This window comes from Glycine soja, chromosome 3 (genome assembly GCF_004193775.1).
Source record: "Glycine soja cultivar W05 chromosome 3, ASM419377v2, whole genome shotgun sequence".
NCBI classification, from domain to species: domain Eukaryota; kingdom Viridiplantae; phylum Streptophyta; class Magnoliopsida; order Fabales; family Fabaceae; genus Glycine; species Glycine soja.
Genome location: NC_041004.1, coordinates 33,868,332 through 33,888,075, shown reverse-complemented (window position 1 = coordinate 33,888,075; position 19,744 = coordinate 33,868,332). Strand labels below are relative to the sequence as shown.

General features: G+C 34.6%; 2 protein-coding genes across 2 annotated transcripts; both read right to left on the bottom strand.

Annotated features, from left to right (window-relative positions):
• Nucleotides 1–3,361: 3,361 nt before the first annotated feature.
• Nucleotides 3,362–4,375, bottom strand: LOC114405182. The gene is made up of 2 exons (XM_028367822.1): nucleotides 4,020–4,375; nucleotides 3,362–3,935 (listed from the first exon to the last, which is right to left on the bottom strand). The coding sequence occupies exons 1-2, from the start codon at nucleotides 4,373–4,375 to the stop codon at nucleotides 3,362–3,364; spliced, it is 930 nt and encodes a 309-aa protein (XP_028223623.1).
• A 146-nt stretch (nucleotides 4,376–4,521) lies between these two features.
• On the bottom strand, nucleotides 4,522–5,493 carry LOC114405181. The gene has a single exon (XM_028367821.1). It carries the CDS (start codon nucleotides 5,491–5,493, stop codon nucleotides 4,522–4,524), a length of 972 nt encoding a protein of 323 aa, XP_028223622.1.
• Nucleotides 5,494–19,744: the final 14,251 nt, after the last annotated feature.

Below are 19,744 nucleotides of genomic sequence, written 5' to 3'. Positions count from 1 at the left end.
ATATTCTATTTTTGAATTTCTAAGAGACAATAGTGGAATGTGAATATGTGATTGACTATATGGGATGTTAGGAGATATCAAATTTTAAAATGAATGAAAAATTATGTTATTATGTTATAAATAAAAAGATATGACGATAATTAGAATAAATGTAAAATTGATTTTATTTTTAATGAAAACATAATAATTTCACCCCGTAACAATCGCAATCCGCATCGTAGCAGCCGCATTACCCGCAAACGTGACCGTTACCACAATACCGCAGAAACACTTTCCATGAGTGAGCTTTTCAGGATATACAGCCAAGGAAAGATATTATAGTGTGTTTAACTTAAACTTATTTAAGTGCTTAATTATCTGATAGTGAAGGATGTATCTTCATCTGAATTTAGCCTTGGTCTATATAGTGTTAAACTTAATTGCTTACGTACTATAGATTTACCACCCATGCAACGAATGTACGTACGGGACCCCGCGATTTATGGCCTGAAAGGATGGACGTGAACCGACAATAAATGCGGACAAAAATCATTCAGGAATTCTCATCCGGTTGGTCGGTATGTGCATCATTATCTTTCCGTCTTTGGCAAACAAGAATAGAAGACAAATTAGAAGTGTATATCATTGTGTTTACATGAAGAATATCAGTGATAAGAAGAAGAAAACTACAATTCCACGAGGGAAGGAAATTCCATCAACGAGTAGACAGAAGAGGATAAACCTATGCGATTAGTGAATAGTGATGTTCTTGCACACTTGGCCTAATGTGGCAAGGTAACAGGGAAGTGTCATGAATTCTCACTTAGTAAGGTTTGTCCTCTCTTCGTAAGAAAAGCATGGTTAAAATAGTATTTTTTTTCTCAATTTATTTTGTAAGTTCAATTTGATTCCATTACTTTTAAAATGTTGAATTAGATCTCTTGTTTTTTAAATAAGTTTAATTTAGTCTTTTTTCTATTAGATTCAAATATTTTTAAAAATGGAACTAAAGTTAGCTTAAAATGAGATAAAATTAAACACATTTTAAAAAATAAGATACTTAATTGAAATATTACAAATAAAGACACCAAATGGAAAATTAATTTAACATGAAAGCATTTTCAATTCTCAATCATATGTTTAGCCATATATCACTTTTTTTTTAATTTTCATTATGAAAATAAGTGAAGCCAATCAAAAGGGTTTATGATAGTCTACCTACGTCTCAGGTTAGACCAAGCATGTTTAGGTAGTATGGTGATTGGGGAAAGGGCATAAGAATGAAAGTGATAAGAAAGTTTTGGATTTGAATATGTTCACTGGCATAATATATTAAATACTAACATTTATCTATAAGAAAAATATATTGTAGTAGATTTGGTGTTAGGGGCTGAATAGGTGTCGACAGCCAAACAGCAGGTTGGTGGAGTTATGAGTTATCCCCAGGAGGTTGTTGACGAATTGAGAACTTTTTTTTTCAATTTTCCTCATTATCTTAGAGACGCTTTTTCTCTCTTTCTCTCAAAACATTGTGGGTACACGAAGAAAACAGGATGAAATTCGTCCTCCTCATTAGTCATCTTTCTTGTTAGCTGATGCCATGGGAACTATTTCCCTAAGGTATTAGGTTTTTGGTTTTCTTTCTGTTGTGTACTTTTCTATTAAAAAACAAATTTTTTTATTCATTTTGCATTTCTATTTGGTTTCGTTTATTTTTTTCTATTTCTAACTAAATTCTTTTTTGTTGGAATTAGGTGGATTTCAATGTTATCTATGATTCGGGATTCTTAATGAAATTTGACTTCTTTATCATTGTATTATTTGCTCTTTTGTTCTTATTGCTTATCAAGACACATGGTTTTAATGTTGAGAGTCCTTGGGGTGGTTAACGAATTACAAGTGCTTATATAATTGGGTAGGTCACCCCTTATGAACTGATTTTTAAGGAGACCTTTCGAATGTCTTTGATGTACTTTAACATTTAAGATGAATTTAAATTTACATTGAGAATGAAAATTCACTCAATGAATGGATAAGAGACATGCATGAACCTTATAATTTTTTAGACTAAAAATAGTTATTGGAAATTTATTATTATTAGTAATTTTCAATCTTTATATTTATTTTTCTTTAATTAATTTCACCTAAGAAATTAGGATTATTAATTAGAAAAAGATATTCATTAACCAAATGCATTAAGATTTAAAAAAATTAGCAAATAGAATAGAGTTATAAACCAAATTCATTTAATTGGACTTAACATACATATTAGCAATCTTAAACGGCCGTTTAAGATTACGCGGAATCTAACGAAACTATATCCCAAACAAATACCTTCATCATTTGCATTGATTCTTCCATTTCATTGGTTACTGTGGTTTCAACTATAAAAAAAAAAAAAAAAAAAAAAGTCTAATATAAGAGAAATTATTATATATATATTCTCCAACTATCATGCGATCCAGTCAATATATAAAAATGTAACACATAATGTAAGTTTTATTAATTACTTTCTACAAACAGAAAAATTTAGCTGTATTCAATAGAAATTAACCGAAAGCATGGCCATTAAACCATATAATTTTTTTCACAAATAGTGTCCATTTGAAACTAATTAAAAGACCAATTTCATAAATAAATGTTATAATAATAATAATAATAATAATAATAATAATAATAATAATAATAATTAATTATTATTATTATTATTATTATTATTATTATTATTATTATTATTATTATTATTATTATTATTATTATTTTATATTCATGTATGGATGAATCATAGATGCATAAGGCCAATTTCATCCAACTTATTATCTTGAAATACAAATGCCAAAGCTGCTAGCTTAGAGTGAGGCATATCCAGTATTGCGTTCTTTATTCACATAGTAATTTCTGAACTACGTACTGGGCAATCGAAACACAGTCACGAAAGCCAAAACAACCCGAATACAGAACAGACACTTTACACACCAACAATAATTATTTAAAGATACACATGCATACAATTTTTTACTCAGACTGAGACCACACAGAAAATCCTACATTTACAACAGTGTACCCTCCATCTAACACGAGATTGTGACCTATGAAGCACCGACACCGGACACGACACGGACACGGACACGTGGACACCTGAAATGTTGAAAATGTAGGACACGGACACGGCTATATAAATATATATATAATTCAATAAAATAAAATTACATAAAATTAAATATGAGCGATATGCATAAAAGATCTAAATTGAAAATCAAGATTTATATATTCATCATCATCTCAAAAGAACTTTTCCTACGATAATGAGTCACAAAAAATACTAAAAATTATAAAGCAAGATGATGAATTAGCAACTTCAAGTCTTCAAGAATTCCACAAACTAGCCATCATCATTGAAAAAGACACCCTCTAACTCTGGTTCATCTAAAGACAAACTAGCAATTTCAAGAATACCACAATCATCAAGTGACCCAAAATCATCTCCAGCTACATCCCACATTTTAGTTTCCTCTTGATGATATTGTGGAGTATTCCTTGAGAGAAGTCGTAGGTTGCTATGAACAAATACTAAATCTTCAGCTCTATGTGGTGTCATCTTGTTTCTCTTTAAAGAATGGATAAATGAATATGTACTCCAATTCCTTTCACAACAAGAAGATGAACAAGGTTGCGCAAGTAGCTTAAGGGCAATCTTTTGAAGTATTGGAGCATTAATGCCATGAACTAGCCACCAAGCTTTTGGATCCATTTGACCTCTATCATTTAAAGAATCAAGATCATCAAAACCTTCTCTTCCATCTGAGAAGTTGGCAAACTCAATATTCACTTTCCTTCTTACATCCACATCAAGAAAGAACCTCTTGAAGCATTTTAATCTTTCACGAGTGAGTTCCATGTCTTGATGTGGAGGAACTCGATTAGAATCTTCACTTAACCATTCATGACTATAATATCTACAATTAAAAAGAAATATATACATGATTAAAATTTATGTAATTCTAAAAAAAATGTAAGTAAAAAAGTATAGAGTCAATTACCTAGGATTTAAAGAATGAGCTAAACAATGGAGAGGAGTGCTACTCTTAGTCCAACAGTCAATTAATATGGAGTGCACTACCTCATAAAAGGTTGATCCTTCACTCTCCTCCTTTCTCTCATATTGATATATGACATTCTTCACCTTTTCAATCATTGAATCCCACATCTCATATACTAGATGGAGAGATGAAGCTTCTGTATCCGTTCTTCTAAGAACATCATAAATAGGGCTAGTGAAAGAAAGAATATAATCAACCTTATCCCACCATTTATCATCTAACAAAGTATCTTTCACAAATTTAGCCTTTGTAACATCATCTTCCTTATAAGAAGACCATTGGTCACTAATGACCATCTCTTGGAGTCCTTTCTTCAATTGCTTGAATCTCTTGAGCATTACAATAGTGGAGGCAAATCTTGTTGGAGCAATGGATAACAATTTCAATGAATTGAATGAATTGAAAATTGATAGTCTCATAGAGTGACTCATGACAAAGTTTTTCACAAACATTGCATCATCCGCAATTTGGGTGATCCAAGAACATTCTTCATAAGCAACATTATTTTTTCTGTATTCTTGGCTGCACATATGTTCTTCAAAGCAAGATTTAATGTATGGACAACACATGGAGTCCAATAAATGGAAGGAAACTCAGCCTCAATTATTAAACCTGCTGCTTTACAAACGGCTGCATTATCCGTCACAATTTGCACAACATTTGAGTGTCCAACCTCCATAATTACATCCCTCATATGTTTGACAATGAAATCCTTGTCTTTGATCTCATTTGAACAATCAATGGCCTTTAAAAACATAGGTCCACTCTCTGTGACAACCATGAAATTAATAAGAGATCTTCTTTGCAGGTCACTCCATCCATCACTAACAATGCTCACACCCTTCTGGCTCCATGCATTTTTAATTGGTTGTAACAAATTCTCCACATGTCTTCTCTCGTTTTGAAGTAATGTTGTCCTTAATTTATTATAACCTGGAGGTTGGTAACCACTGATCTGATTGTTGGCAGCATAGGCAAATGCCTTCCTATAAGGAGGATTTCTTGCTAAATGAAAAGGCAGTCCCGAAGAGTAAAACATCCTAGCAATTTCATGATCAAGTGTCTCTCTAGCTTGCAAATTAAAGGCATTTTCTACGGATGATGTCTTTCTCTTTTTTGGATCAACACCAAGAGTGTTTGTATCCATTTGGTGTTGAGTAGAAACCGGAGGCAATGACACAGATTTTGTTTTTGACCTCTCCACCCTCAATGTAGCCTCATTGTCTATCTTCTTCAAATCTATAAGTTTGGCAACTGTTACCTTTTGACAAACTCTAACTCCATTTCCTGTCATCTTCAACAAGTGTGCCCTCATTCTAGTGTAAGACCCATTAAAGGTAAAATCACAATAGGTCCATAAAGGTCTGGTATCATCATCTTGTTCTTTAGCTTGACTAGGACTAGAAGCACTCATCTCTACAACAATTTAAAAAAATAAAAAATTAATGTAAATAATTTCTAAATAAAAAACAAACAACAAAAAGCAATTTGTAATCAATGTTGACCGGGAATGTGAAAATAAATACATTCCAAAAACATGTACATGACAAATACATAACAAATTTATCTCCAGCTTAACTAAAAAGAATAATAAAGATTTAGAAGTTCCTCGTGCTGCATAGTTCATGTATGGTTTGTTTGAAATTTGAAATAAGATGGATAAATAATTAAATAGTGAAGTTGACTATTTCACAGCAAAAAAAGTAAATGCATTTAGAAGCTCCTAGACGTTGGCATGTCATATTCTAATGAATAAGTCTTTGTAAAGTGGTATGTGTGTGAGAGAGAGAGAGAAAACAGCCTTTACAATAAAAAACATAAATTACTATCAATTATTTTAACTTTTTATAAAATCATGATTCAGTATTAGATCTTTATACAATAACATATCTCTCTGACAACTTTAATGATCTGTGTTTGATTATAAAAAATCAGGTTGAAATATAAACTAACACGAATTTAAGTAAATATTTGACTATTTACTTTCACATTGAAAAATTAATTTTAAAATTTAACTTTAGAAAGAAATTCTAAGTTGAGCATCTTTACATAACTTTTGGATTTAACAAAAAAATTCATTTTCAATTTTACTATTAACTTATTTTTTAAATAAAAATATCCAAAACACATGTGCAAATTGCTTCAATACAACTTGTCTCACAGCATTAAAGCACAGGAACTTAATTATGCACAGTACCTTGCAGCCATCCACACATATCACCAATAAAAAAACACACACTGCTCCACACGATTTGGAAAGCGAGAAAGCTGGCCATCACTAACTTTAATTAAAGCATTTTAGAAATATAATCCATTTTTTTAAATTAACCGTAGAAATATCGTCACTCTTTAAATCTCTGAGTCTTTAGTTTAGAGAAGCTAAATTCAAAATAGAAATATCAAGAAAGCAACATGTGGGGATCAAAAGTAAAGAGACTCCCAAAAAGCATCAGGCCTACGTGTTTTTTCAATGAAAAGTTGCTTTTTATAATAAAATAAAAGTAAATGCATGTAAAAGGGAAAAGTTGCTTTTACGTGCTGTGTGTGTGTGTGTGAGAGAGAAAATAGCCTTTGCCTGCTATGTGTGTGTGTGAGAGAGAGAAAACAGCACGTGATGAAAAGTTGCTTTTTACTATAAAATAAAAAAAATGGAGAAACGTGTAATATCCAGCGGATAATAGCTAAAGAGAAAGAATGTGTAAATGTTTAAAGAGTAAAGTGGAAAACCAGAGGCATGGCAGCAAGAAAAGAAAAGAAAAGTTTGCGAGGAAGGAAAACCAGGCAGCAAGAAAAGAAAAGAAAAGCTTGCGGGAAAGGAAAACCAGGCAGCAAAAAAAGAAAAGAAAAGCTTGCGGGGAAGGAAAACCAGAGGATAAATAAGAAGCAAAGCTTACCTGCGCGGGGAAGGAAACCAATGCGGCAATGGCGGCGCTTGCGGGAAGAAGAAGGAGAAGACACAGAACGACAGGTATTTTTTTTTGTAAGCATTTTAAAATAAATAATAAAAAAACCTAAGGCTCTTAATGGGCCGCGACGCACGTGTCTACGTGGTGGGCCGCGTCCAACCAGAGGTGTCCTCCTGTTCAACCGCGTCCGGTGACGGCGCCGGCGTCGGACACCGCGTCGCACCGGAGTCGTACGCGCATGGGTGTCCGGTGCGAGTCCGACACGGGACACGCCGGTGATGAGCCGCGTTCGTGCTTCATAGGTGCTTACTAAGCTAATATGTGGCTGATGTTAACAAAATTTAATCAGGAACAAAGCTGAAGGACTTCTTGGCCACAATTGAGTTATCTTCTACCTTTCAATCGGAGATAGCAAAGCTCCGCCATGATGTTGAGGAGTATGCAAAACAATTTCCAACCATTGGTTTTGATAAAGCAACCATGAAGCACAAGAATTGAGAAAAGAAAATTTTCCATTAGGTATGCGTTATTCTTTATTCATTTTCTCATTAGTTTATTCTTATTCATTTTCGTTTGTCCCATATTGGTTGACAAGGTCTTAGACAAGAGGTAGTCAAAAAACCTTGTCTACGTTATATACTTATATTTCATTTCATAGTGTCCACTCAAAGCTTAAATTTATAGAAAACACCAATGATATTCCTTAAAATGGGCAAAAAATATTATTAGCCATATATGTAAGAATCCAGAAAATCTTGATCGTTATGTAGAAACTTCCCTGGAACCATGTGATGATCACACCTCATAGTTTCATTTTCTTGTGTTATTAGCTATTGCATTGTTTGTGCGCTCATTCCTCTAAGCAATCATCAGTTGTATTAACTTGAAATTTCCCATACTGTTATTTTTGTAAAAAAAACTTTTATTTTTATTTTTTGAGAATATGACGTTATTGTTTTTTATCCCATACTGTTATATGAGGTGACATCATTAAAATGTTTGTGTTAAAGGGAAGCTAATCAAGTACCATCTCAAGTAGATATGCACATGTGAGGACGTACACCTCTATAATATTTTATAGATCTCCAAAATAAATACTCCGTATTATCTATGTACCTTAAAGTAAGTTAGGGGTAAAAATAGCAATTTCATAGAGAATGAAAAACAATGATTTTAGAAGAGTTAAAACCAAAGTTTACTCATTTTATAGAGATTATCGATAGATGTTATCGTATATAGTAGTAGTTTCTAACTTAACCCAACATGATTTCATTTCTTTTATTAACAGATCTTGGAATCAGTTACTGGTTATATGATAATAAGAAGACAGAGTCATTAATAATTATTTTACTGAGAGTATATATAGTGGATGTGAATTAAATTATGGATGTGAATTATTTTACAGAACATAGCTAGTAAATAGAAAAACTGGCAATTTAGAACCTATAAGCTATACACTTTAAAGAAATAAAAGATTTCACTTTTAATAGTTGGTCATGTTCATGTATATTTTGTTATAGTTCACAGACACAGGCAATGTTATAACTTGCATTTCTATGAATTTTGTGCTCGTTGTCTGGTAAATTGATAAAAATCCCAATTTGCTCTTTGTGACATGTTGTTCATACACTTAAAGCCTCACTTTTGAATTGAGTCTCTTTGTAGTGAATGATGCCTTTAATGTCTGAGAGATCTTTGTAGTGAATGATGCCTTTAATGTTTGAGAGATGTCTTTGAATTTGATCCTTAGTTTACTGTTGCAGTATTTTGGACCAACATTTGTCCATGATGCAAGCAAGATGGCTATATCACCTCCACAATATTTAGACCCTTACGCACTCCTAGAAGATGAAAGGATATCTAAGATAGCACCACGGCTAAACTAAAGGCAAGACCACACATACTTAGCTCTTAGGAATCTAGTTGCATATATCAAATTTTTGTTTACTTGGCCTTTGTTGATTTAGTTCCATTGTAAAATATCATCCAGATGAACTTGTTATCTATTTTGCGTTCATCATTGACAGATGAACTTGTTAATATTAAGCTATTATTATGTTAAATTTATTTGTCGAGTAACTTGTATCTAATTATTTAACCTGTTTGTGTGTGTAAATTTCATATTTTCCTAATGTAATATTCTATTTAAGAAAGTATTGTTTGTTGGTTTTTCTTGTATTATCAGTTTGTGTTAACAATTCTAAGACGGTCATGTGTCGAAGATCGTCTTAGAATGTTGAACATTCTACATCGGTTCTCGGACGATCGATGTAGAATGCTAATCATTCATTCTACATCGGTTCTCTTAGAATTGATGTAGAATGTTTAACATTCTAAGACGGTCATTAACAACCGTCATAGAAAATGTTTCTCCTTTTTACGATGTTTCCTACAACAACGGTTGAAAACCAATGTAAAATATCTCGAATAACCAATGTAGAAAGTTTTTTTGTAGTAGTGGTGGTCTCAGCTACAGCACAATAATAAAATATAAAATTAATTTTTTTTAATTAAATCATATATTAATTATAGTTTGTGATAGTTTACGATAAATCAATATGTTTGTGCATTGCACATGCTCTAATATCATTTGTCACATTATTTTTCTCTTTTTCTTCTACGTGTTTCCTACCCAAATATGCTTCTCTCTTGAATTTTTTTAATAGTTAATTCTCTCTTTTTGATGGAAATCAAATTTTTTGTTCCTCTTCCTCTTCCCTTCCTTATCAATCCAGCCAAATTTTGACACCTCATCAAATCAATTCATGTAAGTTTGTCCTCTTATAATTAAAACCAAAAAAAGTGCAAGTTGTATTTCATTTTCCAGGTGATGCACGAAACATCCTTATTTACATTACTACAATTTTAAACCTGGAAGAACCTACAAAAATTAATTGTAAAGTGTTACTGATACGAACGAAAATTAAGCTACTTTATGCTAAGTTACACTAAACTGGTATTTGATAATTCTTCTTTCCTTTTTTTACTTCTAGTGGAGTACATTATTTATAATACGAGACTAGGTCCTAAGTGCTACTGCATGATAGCTAAAACAAAATAACCAAAAGGGTGTGGTGTGACACCCTCTACCCCTCACATATATACTAATAAGGAATAAAAAATTTAAATATTAATTAAAAGTATTTTTAAAACATTTTTTTTAAACAAGTGTTTCAAAGGGGAAAAAGGTTCACATTCATTTTCTTCTACATCATATTCAAACTTGTCCAAATAAATAATAAAGTATTCTCGACTCAACAAGGTCATCTAAGCTTCATACAATTAATATAGAACCTATATCCTAATGTCACATCCTATCAGAGCGTTGTGTTCCCGTGTCCTCTAGCATGAGGCTCTTCATAGTCATCCACCTATTCATCTGCTCCCCCGAACACAAGTTCAAGATCATCACAGGATCCAAACACAACAACACACAGGGAGTGAGTTATCACATTCCTAGCTAATAGAGAAACAAGACAATTAAATATACATATTATATAAATGAGATACCACTTGCTTAAACATAGCTCACGTAACTTCACCACTTCGTCATTCAAAATTCACTTTTCAATTATCAATCACATTACACAAGAATCCCACACTTCGATCAAGATATAATAACACATCAATTAGCAAGCATATGCAATAGTTATGCTAAGACTCAATCCTATATGCAATGTGGTACCATGTCAGTGAAAAACCACCCTGGGGCGCTTAGGAGTACATAACAAGACACACCACACAATGGGTTTGTCAGGTCACTCTCACTAAGTAAGATCATAGGGAGACCAGTCAGGATCACGATGTTTTGCGAGAATGCTCCAACCATATGAGATCAGCATAGGCTTAAAGGAGCACTCAAACCCGGTGACCCCCAAGGCCTACACTCCGAAGAGTCTGTCAGGGCCTCTCCCTCCTGATTCAGGTCCAACCCCTAAAATAATTTTTGCATGCAGACACTGCTCATGAATTATACAATACCCACGACCTTACACTCATGTTTTAAACACGTTCAACACAATTGCGCTACGATTTAACACTGGTTCCTAAATAGGAAACCTACATTTTCTCTTTAACACTGCGCATCAACGCTTTTCTCAAGATAACGCTGGTCGGGTTATTGTACAATTCATAGCTTACAACACAAGTAATTTCACATCAAGTGTTAACTACACACTTATCCACAACTAGAACTCATTCACAATTTCACATCTCATAGTGTCACAATCCACCATCACATGTTTACACGTATCTCACAAATTAACACATGTTCAACTTTACACTTATACTCAATCTCAATAACAATATTATAATCTCAAAGCAACATGTTATTCTACAATTTATCACATACTCACAATTTGAATTATCATTTCATATCCTCAATATAATAATTTATATAAAAGACTATCACAACATGAGGACTAAAACCCCTCAAATAATATTACACAATTATATCAAAATCATAGGTCGAAATATACAAATACCAAGAGCACAATTTATTAAGCAATTTTTCATCAGGACATCAATATTTTATTTATAATCATAAAGGAAAAATTGCAATTTAACAAACATCCCAAAATAAAATCCCAATTTAATCCTCTAAGGATCCCTACACATGTTCTCACTAATACACAACTGTGAATAACTCATCCCTTACTTCTAAGCGGGCTCACGTGTCTTCAGCCAGCGATAGCAACATCTCTAGCGGTTCCCGGAAATTCTTTCAATTATTCATCCGACTGCTCCGATAGAATTCCCAAACGTCAGAGAGACGGAGAAGAGATTGAAACCTCCACTTGTACTGTCTTCATGCGATTCCTTTTTCTCCCTCCACTAATATTATCTCGCAAATCCCAACGGTGAAAGCGTGCGGAATTGAATTTCAAACAACATATCCAAATTTCATGAAAATCCAACGGCTACCGAAACCGGGATCGTATTTTTACCGAGACAGTTTTGGGTTTCTGCGAGAAATTAAAATGTTACAATGCGAAGGACTTTCCTCTAAGCTCAGATACGATTTTGAATTTCCCAACGGTGAGAATGTTTGGAATTGGGTTGCGCACATGATACTCAAATTTCACGACGATCCAACGGTGAACGGGTTCGAGATCGTTGTTTTTCTGAGACTGGTTTGGTGGGCTGCGGGAAAAAGAAAGGATTTTGAGAGGAGAAGGGGAAAAACGAAAATGAGGACAAAAGGAGGCAGCTGACTTAACATAACTATTTATACCTAGGGTACTCAGCCTATTATTTCCTCTATATTTATTTATTTATTTATTTTTACTAAAAAGTTTTTTAAATTTATTTACAAAAAAATTGGGATGTTACATGTGGGGTAGTGGGATAGAATTCTGTTATAACAGATTCTGTTAGGTTGGTATGGTACTTGTTCTCTTGGGCCTACTATATGCTTGTGTAGTATTGCTATCAGTTACTAATAATTGTATAAGAAACTGTCACGTGGTATTGTACTTTCTCACTGTTTGAGATAAGAAATAGGTTTTTCAACCAGTTTTTAAATTTCTCTTATATGCAGTATCCTTGCATGTTTTAATTTTAAAGAAAAAGAGATTGGGGTGATATAGTCTTCCTCTTCTCTTTAGGAAGCTGCCAAAAAATCTATGGTTATGGGCATTGACTGACCTACATTGTGGCCATAAGGGTACACTTGCACTCCCTTATTTTCTAAAATTCATAAATAAATTTTTAAAAATTATTATAAATAAAATCTCATAGATTTGTATTTTATAATTTATTTCATAACTCAAAGTCCTGGATCCGCCATTGGTGATGGGGATGGAAGGTGAGCTTAAACCTACCATTCAGTCGTATCCTATCAAAGAAAGGCTACTAAACCAAAAAGGAAACATTAATTACCACAAAAAATTTAATAAAATAAATTGTTGTGGAAGTAAATGGGTTATCTCCTACCCCTTATTTTTGTATTAAAAAAAGGACTTTAATGTTGGTGAGGGCGACAAAAACCACCATCCAAAAAAAACCACAAAACACAAAGAAGAAAAGAGAGGTAAAAATATATACGGTTAATTTGTCCTTTTTTCATAATTAAATCATCTTCAAAACGTTATTTCCCTTTATATAATGAGTTGCTCGTTTCTCATTTTCTGTTAATCAGCAAATAATTTTTTTTGAAGGCAAAACATATGTTAGACCCTACAAATATCCATACTTCCAGAAGTCGGAAATTGAACGACAGTTATGGAATTACTCAATTCCAGTTTAATGCAACACAGTCGAAGCCCATTCTCCTCCCCAGTGTTACTCGTGAAAAAGAAGGATGGAACTTGACGCATGTGTGTGGATTACAGGGCCTTGAATTCTATTACAATCAAAGATCGTTTCTCAATTCCCACTATTAATGAACTCCTTGACAATCTGGGCAGTGCATCTTGGTTTTCCAAGCTTGACCTTCGCCAAGGTTTCCATCAAATACTAATGGCGGACGTCGACATCCTTAAAACAGCATTTCAAACCCACCAGGGCCACTACGAATATCGGGTTATGCCTTTCGGGCTTTGCAATGCGCCCTCCCCCTTTCAGGCCACTATGAATCACCTCCTTCAACCTTTCTTATGCAAATTTGTTGTCGTGTTTTTTGATGATATTTTGGTTTATAGTGCTACACTTCAGGCTCATCTTCACCACTTGGAGGTGGTATTTCAGATATTATTGTGCGGCCAATTCTTCCTTAAGCGTTCTAAATGTTTGTTCGGCCAACGCCAGCTGGATTACTTGAGCCACGTAGTTTCCAAGAACAGAGTGTCCCCTGAACCATCCAAGGTATAGGCCATCCTGGACTTGCCCACTCCTTTGAATCCAAAGGATCTCCGTGCATTTCTAGGCCTTACAGGGTTTTACCGCAAGTTTGTGCGGGGTTATGCGAACATTACTTCTCCCCTTACGACCTTGCTATGCAAAGATGCTTTTCGACGAACCCCAGCCTTACAAGATGATTTCGCCAAACTGAAACAAGCCATGAAGACAACCCCTATTCTTGCTCTTCCAGATTTCGAATTACCATTCGTCCTGGAAACCGATGTGTTCGGCATCGTCATGGGAGTTGTTCGGCCTTACGCAGCGCGGTTATGCCATTGCCTTTTTTAGTAAGCTATTTTGCCTCAGAATGCAACATGCTTCCACCTATGTCCGAGAATTGCATGCCATCACGACCGCCATGCGAAAATGGCGACAATACCTCCTTGGGCACAAATTCACAATCCTCACCGATCATAGGAGCCTCCGGGAATTGATGTCCCAAATTATTCAAACGCTTGAACAACAATTCTATTTGGCCAAATTACTGGGCTTTGATTATGATATCCAATATAAAACAAGGGTCTCAAACATTGTTGCAGACTCCTTGTCACGTATTGATATGTCATCTCCTAGTACTTACTTCATCCTATTTGTGCCTAATTTCACTTTAATGTCCCAATTGAAACAGTCCATCTCGACTTGTCCCACATACCAAACACAGTTGAATTCAATTGTTTAGAACCCCCTTGACCATCTTGATTTTCGCATTCACGACGAACTCATTTTCTATTAATCGAGTTCTACGCCACCCCCATTAGTGTCACCTAGGGATCAAAAACACACTTCATAGGCTTCAGTCTAATTTTTATTGATCAAACATGCTCCAGGATGTTAAACAGTTCGTCAGACAATGTAGTGTGTGTCAACAAATCAAGTTTGTCATGCGCAAGCCTGCGGGGTTACTCAACTCTATCCTTATTCCTTTCGGAATTTGGTCGCCCATAAATTTGTTAACTTCATGACTAATTAATCCTTTTAGCACAACATAGTTAACCAAATTTGAAAACTAAATTAGTCAAGAAATTGATAAAGTCGTGGATTAAATTGTCATAAAATTAATTTTTTTAATTACATTGCTAGAGAAGAACTAATTTATCATAAATAAAGATAACATGCTTAAAAGTAAATCATATATACACAAACTATCAAAAATCCAAGTAGCTAGTAAAGTATATAACCTTTTTATGGATGAACTTGCACAACACAAAGGTTAAGTGTGGAGTAATATAGAAAATACTAAAGTATTTGTCAGACCCTAATTCTGCCCGGGTCTAAAAAAAAATCAGAAATAAATAAATAAATAAGAAAAATAAATAAAAAAGAGAAAATGTATAAAAATGAAAAAAAGAATAAGTGTGGAGTAATATAGAAAATACTAAAGTATTTGCTTTCTCTTCTTTTTCTTCTTCTTCAAACCACACACAACACCCTCTTTCTAATTACCTTTAAATCACACAACCGCTCTCTGCGATTTCGAGGGTTTTGATATTACTTTGCCTCTGCTCCGCCCTTCTCACAAAAACAACATGTTTTCTCATACCCTTCATATCTATTCTTTGCGTTTGTTTTTTTGTTGATTGAAGGCATTCACAGCTTAATTCGTTGCATGCAACTATAGTTTTATTAGGATTTTTTTTCTTCTTCTTTGTTTTAAATTAGGTATTTTTGTTGCTCTCCTTTAAACTCTATCTTTCCAAATCCTCTCTTTGTGATTGTGTTTTGTTCTGCTTCCTGTAATAGTTTCTCTACGGTAACATGGCCATGGTGGTCTCGCATTGCCGGTCAGTGGCCTTGGGGGAAGGCGCACCACCCTCCGTGATGGTTCCCCAGTTCTCGTGTAGTCGTGTCGTTTTGGGATTTAGGTCATCTAGGGTTTTTTCAACCCTGATGCCCAAATGCGGGTTGGGTCAGGTCACCTTGACTCGGTTCCAACCCAAACCTAAAAAAAGCAAAAAAAACAAAAAAAAACAAAAAAAAAACAAACAAAAAAACATAGAAAAAAAACAACAATTGCTGTCCACGCCACCTTTTTATTACATGCACCATTTTTTTCTTCTTGTCTTGGGCCTGGCCCATTTTCGCACTACCTGAAATAAAATGGAAACATTATTTACACCTATTTTTCATATATGCACGTCTTTTATTGTGTTTTGGGCCTAGTTCATTTTTGCAAAAGAGTGTTGCTAGGTGCACCCAGCATTATTGCTGGTGCACCCAGCATTCTAACAAAATGGCAAAATTGCCCCTGCTTGTTTTTCTTCTTACAGATCAAGGTGATCCGTACGTTGATCCGTAAGACACTTATGGATCAAGTTGATCCGTAAGTGTCTTACGGATCAACGTACGGATCACCTTGATCCGTAAGAAGAAAAACAATAATTTATTAATTAATTTGTTATATATAGAAATCTATTTTTTTAGTTGAGATTCTTGTAATTGAAAATGATTATGCAATATATGAATTCAAACAGTACATTAACTTCAACATAGTTGAGCACAATTAAATTTCCATCAAATACTACAACTAACTAACTCATGCTAATTTTGCGACAAGGACAACTCGTCTTCCATTTGCGGTACAGGTTTACTGAAAACAGCTAAAATTTCTATTGGCCCAATCTTTTTCCAGTAGTTAGACTCAATGAGCACCTTCATCACGTCCTCGTTGGCTTTGAGTTCAATTATTTCAAATTTTATAACTTTTTATGAATACTCATGGTGAATTGGTTTCCGAAAAAACAATCGCCTTACCATTTGTGTTTCATCAACACCATAAGGGGGAATCCCACGAGGCGCAACTTGTTTGATCAAATCCTTCAGTTCATCCATGGTACATCCGGTGGGAATGTCAAAGTTTCAGGGATTTTTTCCTGTGAACGAGTAACCAACAAACTCATTTTGGCGTGACATGTTCCACCTCCCATTGTAATATAGCAGGGCATCATGAGTAGGGGTCATAGTAGTTTCAAGTAAGTTTAAAATACCATTTGGGGTTCTAGCAATGCTACATAATAACTCAATTGGACCAACAAACGAAAATTCATGATTACACATTAACATTGTGTTAACATCAGCATCATCTTTCAGTTGCATACATTGAAACCGAAATTGATTACCTGCATACGTGAAAGGCTGTCGGTAGTAAATTTCATCCAAAAATTGCTTGTCGGTTAGCTTAAGGGTATTGTGTATTCTGGTTTTTAACATTTGAAAATCACACCCGTTAGGTACTCGAATGGGAACTGGAGTGGAAGCTTGGAAGTAAACACCACTGTCGTTGTGAACAATGGATCCATTTGGGAAAATAAAACCTAATGTGGAGTTCACAACTGTCTAACTGCTTGTGTCTCCCAAGAATGCCATAGTTTTTTGTAAGACTTTGGTTGATACTGAAACTTGTGCTTTCTTACAAGGTTAGGTTGTGCCATATATATAGATGAGTTTTAATATCAGTGCTGCATTTTTTAAAGATTGAAAATATGCATGCACATGCTTTTTGTATGTGTTGTCAACTACACAAATGGCATGACATGCTTTAGCTTGCATCAGATCTACATGTGTAGTCATGCTGTGCAGGGTCCTTTCACGCGCTTTATGTTAATGCAGACAACAATTTATCATGCACGGTTTTCCACAATGTGTAGTCAAGTCAGACAACGATATATCATACATGCTTTTTTAGAATTAAGTAATAATTTTTTTGTGGACGTAACAAATAAATTACATGTTCAAAACGATCAGGCATTTATAAATTACATGTTCAATCATCATTTATGTCAACATAGTCTCTCTTGAACATCACAAAGCTCTTGTAATGTTGCATTATGCTAATATATGGATTTGGCCACGACTTCGCCTGCGGATGACAATTGCTAGACCATAACAATGATACAAGCGGTAAGGGACAACGTTCTTTTAAATAAACCTGTTGTGTATGCGAATAAAATGTTAACTCAATCCTACAAAACTCATTGCATAATCATAAAAAAAAACACTTCATATCTACAATGTACCTCAACAAAATGATTGTCATACACATGACCAATACAAATTATACGATGCAATGAAGAATTTGTCAGCGGTTGACTTCTAAGGGGAAAGAATGTCATGCTTTGTTGTTTAGACAAGGATACAACGATTACATTATACCTTGATGCAATGACATGTCCCATGTCCGTTATATCCATCTACTTATCCGTTGTCACCTGAATAAAACAAATATACACATCAAACTTAATTTCAAACTAAAGTCTTAAAAATCAAATACATAAATTACATACCTTGGTTAACCCATCAACAAGTAGTGGCATCCTTAATTCCTCAAATCTCTCCGTGCCACCAAAGAGCTTGATATAGTCTTCTGAGAAATTGGTAAGTTCTTTAAGTAGATGGTTGCAGACTACCGACCAAGAGTCTTGACCCATACCTAATAAACCGGCAACCGATCGATATCCACAATTACCATCACCTTTGACATCAACAATCTTATCAATGAAGTCGTGCATAAATGGCTGAAACTGGTCCAACATGGGCATCATCGTTCTTCGATTCGGTTGCTCAGAGGATGATGCAGTATGCCTCACCGACAAATTGCTATTTTGTTGTGATTCAAAGGCATCTACATACTACCAGTAAGATGGATCGCGCTTTGTTGACCTTGGGTTCCTACTCATAGTTTTCTTCGGTGCCCCCTTTGTGTTAACCTTTGGTGGAGGAGGACACATCGAATTCTGATCAGGGTGTGCAATTTTCCAAAGTTTACTTCTTAGAGTAAACTTGCCACAAACATCAAGTTCTTCTAATTTTTGGTATATTGTTTCCATTACGTCCTTGATGCCCACCTCGGGCTCAGATAACCCTTGGTCTGAAAAACTGAGTCTCCTCCAAAACATATGGATTGAATCAAGTGAGATGCAACCATCAACATATTTGGATAGCTCACAAGCACAAGGAAGACCAAGCGTGGTTCTCACCACGCAAGCACAACTTGAGGGATTCTTGTCAGCATAGTCAACACGCTCTAATTCAGCAGCAATCTGATTTAAAGCATACCTTGAAACCATTCCAAGCAGCCTCTTGTATAAGGTTTTTTGGAACACATGTCCAACAACATGTGTACTTGTTTCAAATAATGCTTTAATCTGTGTGTGCTGCAGCGTAATCATGTTGTTCACGGCATCCCACACACTGCATAAGTCTCTAATTCTATTTTGTAACAGTCTTTTTAAAGACGAGTGAGCAGATTCAACCCTACATTTCAAATACACAAATAAAAATAAACATATACAATAATACAATTCCATAAATTTTTCAACGTTAATAGAAATAGTTGAACAGTTTCATACCTTTTTGTTGTTGTGTTTCCTAAGTGCATCACCTTATTAGTCCAGGCGGAAACAAATTTTTCCTTGTGTGGAATTATCCATGTTTCCTTGACATAGTCAACAAATATTGGCCAAGGTGCGCAAGTTATTTCGAACTTCTTCAGGCATTCATCAAACTGTTGTTTTGAAGGACAATCAGTCAGAGATCCCCAGCAATCCATGACATAATCCCAAGCATTTTTTTGCGCAATTAGTAATTTACATTTAGCCTTCACATTCTTGTTTATGTGAAAGATGCACAACAAATTTATGCATTCAGGGAATACATCTTTCACTGCATTCATCAATGTTTGCTCTCTGTCAGTGACAATAACTCCATGGAGGGCATCACGCTTTAAAAAAAGGCCTCGGAAGCGTTATAAAGCCCATACCAAATTATTAGCACGTTCACCCTCCACATATGCAAAACCGGCAGAGAATGTCATCCCAGTCGGTGTCACCCCAACAAAATCGAGCAATGGGAGTCTATACCGGTTTGTTTTGTAGGTGTTGTCTATCAAAAACACCAAATTACATGCGTTGACTAACTTCACTG